The following is a 1,614-nucleotide window of genomic DNA, read 5'->3' as shown; positions in this document are numbered from 1 at the left end:
CAACTTTTATATTATTTCAGTCATTTGCCAAGGCATTATATCTAAGTTTTAAAAAATTGTATCCAATAATTATATTTAATTTCAGCTTTATTTGAATTATCGAAAATTATTTTGAATGATTTACATTTCAGCATTAACCACACTCTTTTGTGGGTTAGCACTTTTACTGTACTCCATTCATGCATCTCTTTTAAATTCGGTAAAATCTGCATTTTTTTCTCCAATAAATGTGAATAGAGATCATTTGATACCAACTTAGTTTTTAGTGGATTATACAATTCAATAGATCACGAAGCAGCCTCTTTTCACTGATGACCTGCACTCTTAAGGGCTCACTAAAATGGGAAGAAAACGAGTATAATCTGTATAATAAGAAATCCTGGGATTATGATTACAACATGTTTGTTGTATCATTTGGTTCCCTTGTAATTTCCTATCTTTCCTTGAGAGGCGCTAGAAACCCCTCACACTACTTATCAAAGCAAAGAGAAGAAGTCGTTCCGGGCTCTGATTGGTCGAGCCGTTGCTCAGCGGTATTATGTTTGTTAATGCAACTGTCAACAAAGTATGATAGCTTTGATTCATTAATAACATTATTTAGTACACTCTCGATGTGAGGAATGAAGAATAAAAAGGTGAAACCCTCAAAGGGTGTAAGCAACAGAAAAAGAGGTAAGTTACATTTGTTTGGAGGTTGTATTTGTCGCAAATCCGAAAGTCTTGTAACCCCGTAACCTTTGCGAGGGCTAAACCTGCTTCTATCTATCTAAAGCATTTGGGGGCTCACTGCATTTTGAGACAGCCGAAGCGAAGACTAATGTTAAATTGTTGCTGGCTGCGCGTGGATTAGGTGAAAAAAAATAAACAGCTGTATTCCAAGTATTGAAAGTTAGGAAACGCTGTTTGATCTCATGTCTTTCTTATTGTCCACATTCTGCAGTGCTCAGTGATGTGTCTCCATCCAGCAGCATTCCTCCTCTGGTGGAGGGACAGCTGAGATGCTTTCTGAGAGTGACAGTGAGTAAAGTGCTGTGGACCATCACCAGACCTCCTCCTGTGACTCTGATCAGGCTCAGATGGTGGGGAGAGTCTTCCAGTGGCACCTTCTTCAGGCCTAGAGATGGACATGCTGAACAGAAAGGGGTCAAATCGACTGCCCGCTTTCCAGTTCGATGTGGACCCAAACAGCTGACTTCTTATTTGACAGGTTAGATCGCTATATACAGGTAGTTGATGGTTGATTATTGGCAATTCCTTTTTAGAGAGGCATATTTAACCTTCCGTACTGTCCGTATGGGTTTCAGTGGGTCTTAAAAAGTCTTACTTTTGTCTTTGTTGAACCTGCAGAAGTCCTAAATTTATTCGTGTGTTGCATAACTGAATATAATATTTCTTTGTTCACAGATATGGGCTCATTGGTGCTGGATGTGCTTACAAAGGTTGATCATTTGCCTATAGCTCGAGCTCAAATCCCTGGGATCGCCCGGCTTTCTTTGTCTCGCTCCATAAATGGATATTTCACTCTTGTTTCCCCGTCGTCAGAAAAACTTGGAGAGCTACAGGTGGGTGAGATGCTCAGCAGAATTCACATTTATTCAGCTGATCAAATTTACT

At 39.6% G+C, this 1,614-nt stretch overlaps 1 protein-coding gene across 1 annotated transcript in view; it reads left to right on the top strand.

Moving 5' to 3' along the window:
- Nucleotides 1–534: 534 nt before the first annotated feature.
- Nucleotides 535–1,614, top strand: part of LOC107577194 (C2 domain-containing protein 3-like) — a gene marked incomplete at its 3' end in the record, with an annotated part of 1,827 nt that continues 747 nt past the window's right edge. Inside the window, exons 1-3 of the mRNA XM_016263294.1 lie at nt 535–672; nt 941–1,207; nt 1,405–1,562. Coding sequence (XP_016118780.1) covers nt 621–672; nt 941–1,207; nt 1,405–1,562 — 477 coding nt within the window. The remainder of the gene's footprint in view (nt 673–940; nt 1,208–1,404; nt 1,563–1,614) is intronic.

The sequence above is a fragment of the Sinocyclocheilus grahami genome, unplaced genomic scaffold (genome assembly GCF_001515645.1).
Source record: "Sinocyclocheilus grahami isolate Dianchi unplaced genomic scaffold, SAMN03320097.WGS_v1.1 scaffold5382.1, whole genome shotgun sequence".
NCBI lineage: Eukaryota > Metazoa > Chordata > Actinopteri > Cypriniformes > Cyprinidae > Sinocyclocheilus > Sinocyclocheilus grahami.
The sequence above is the reverse complement of the archived record's forward strand: the minus strand, read 5'-3'. Positions and strand labels throughout refer to the sequence as shown.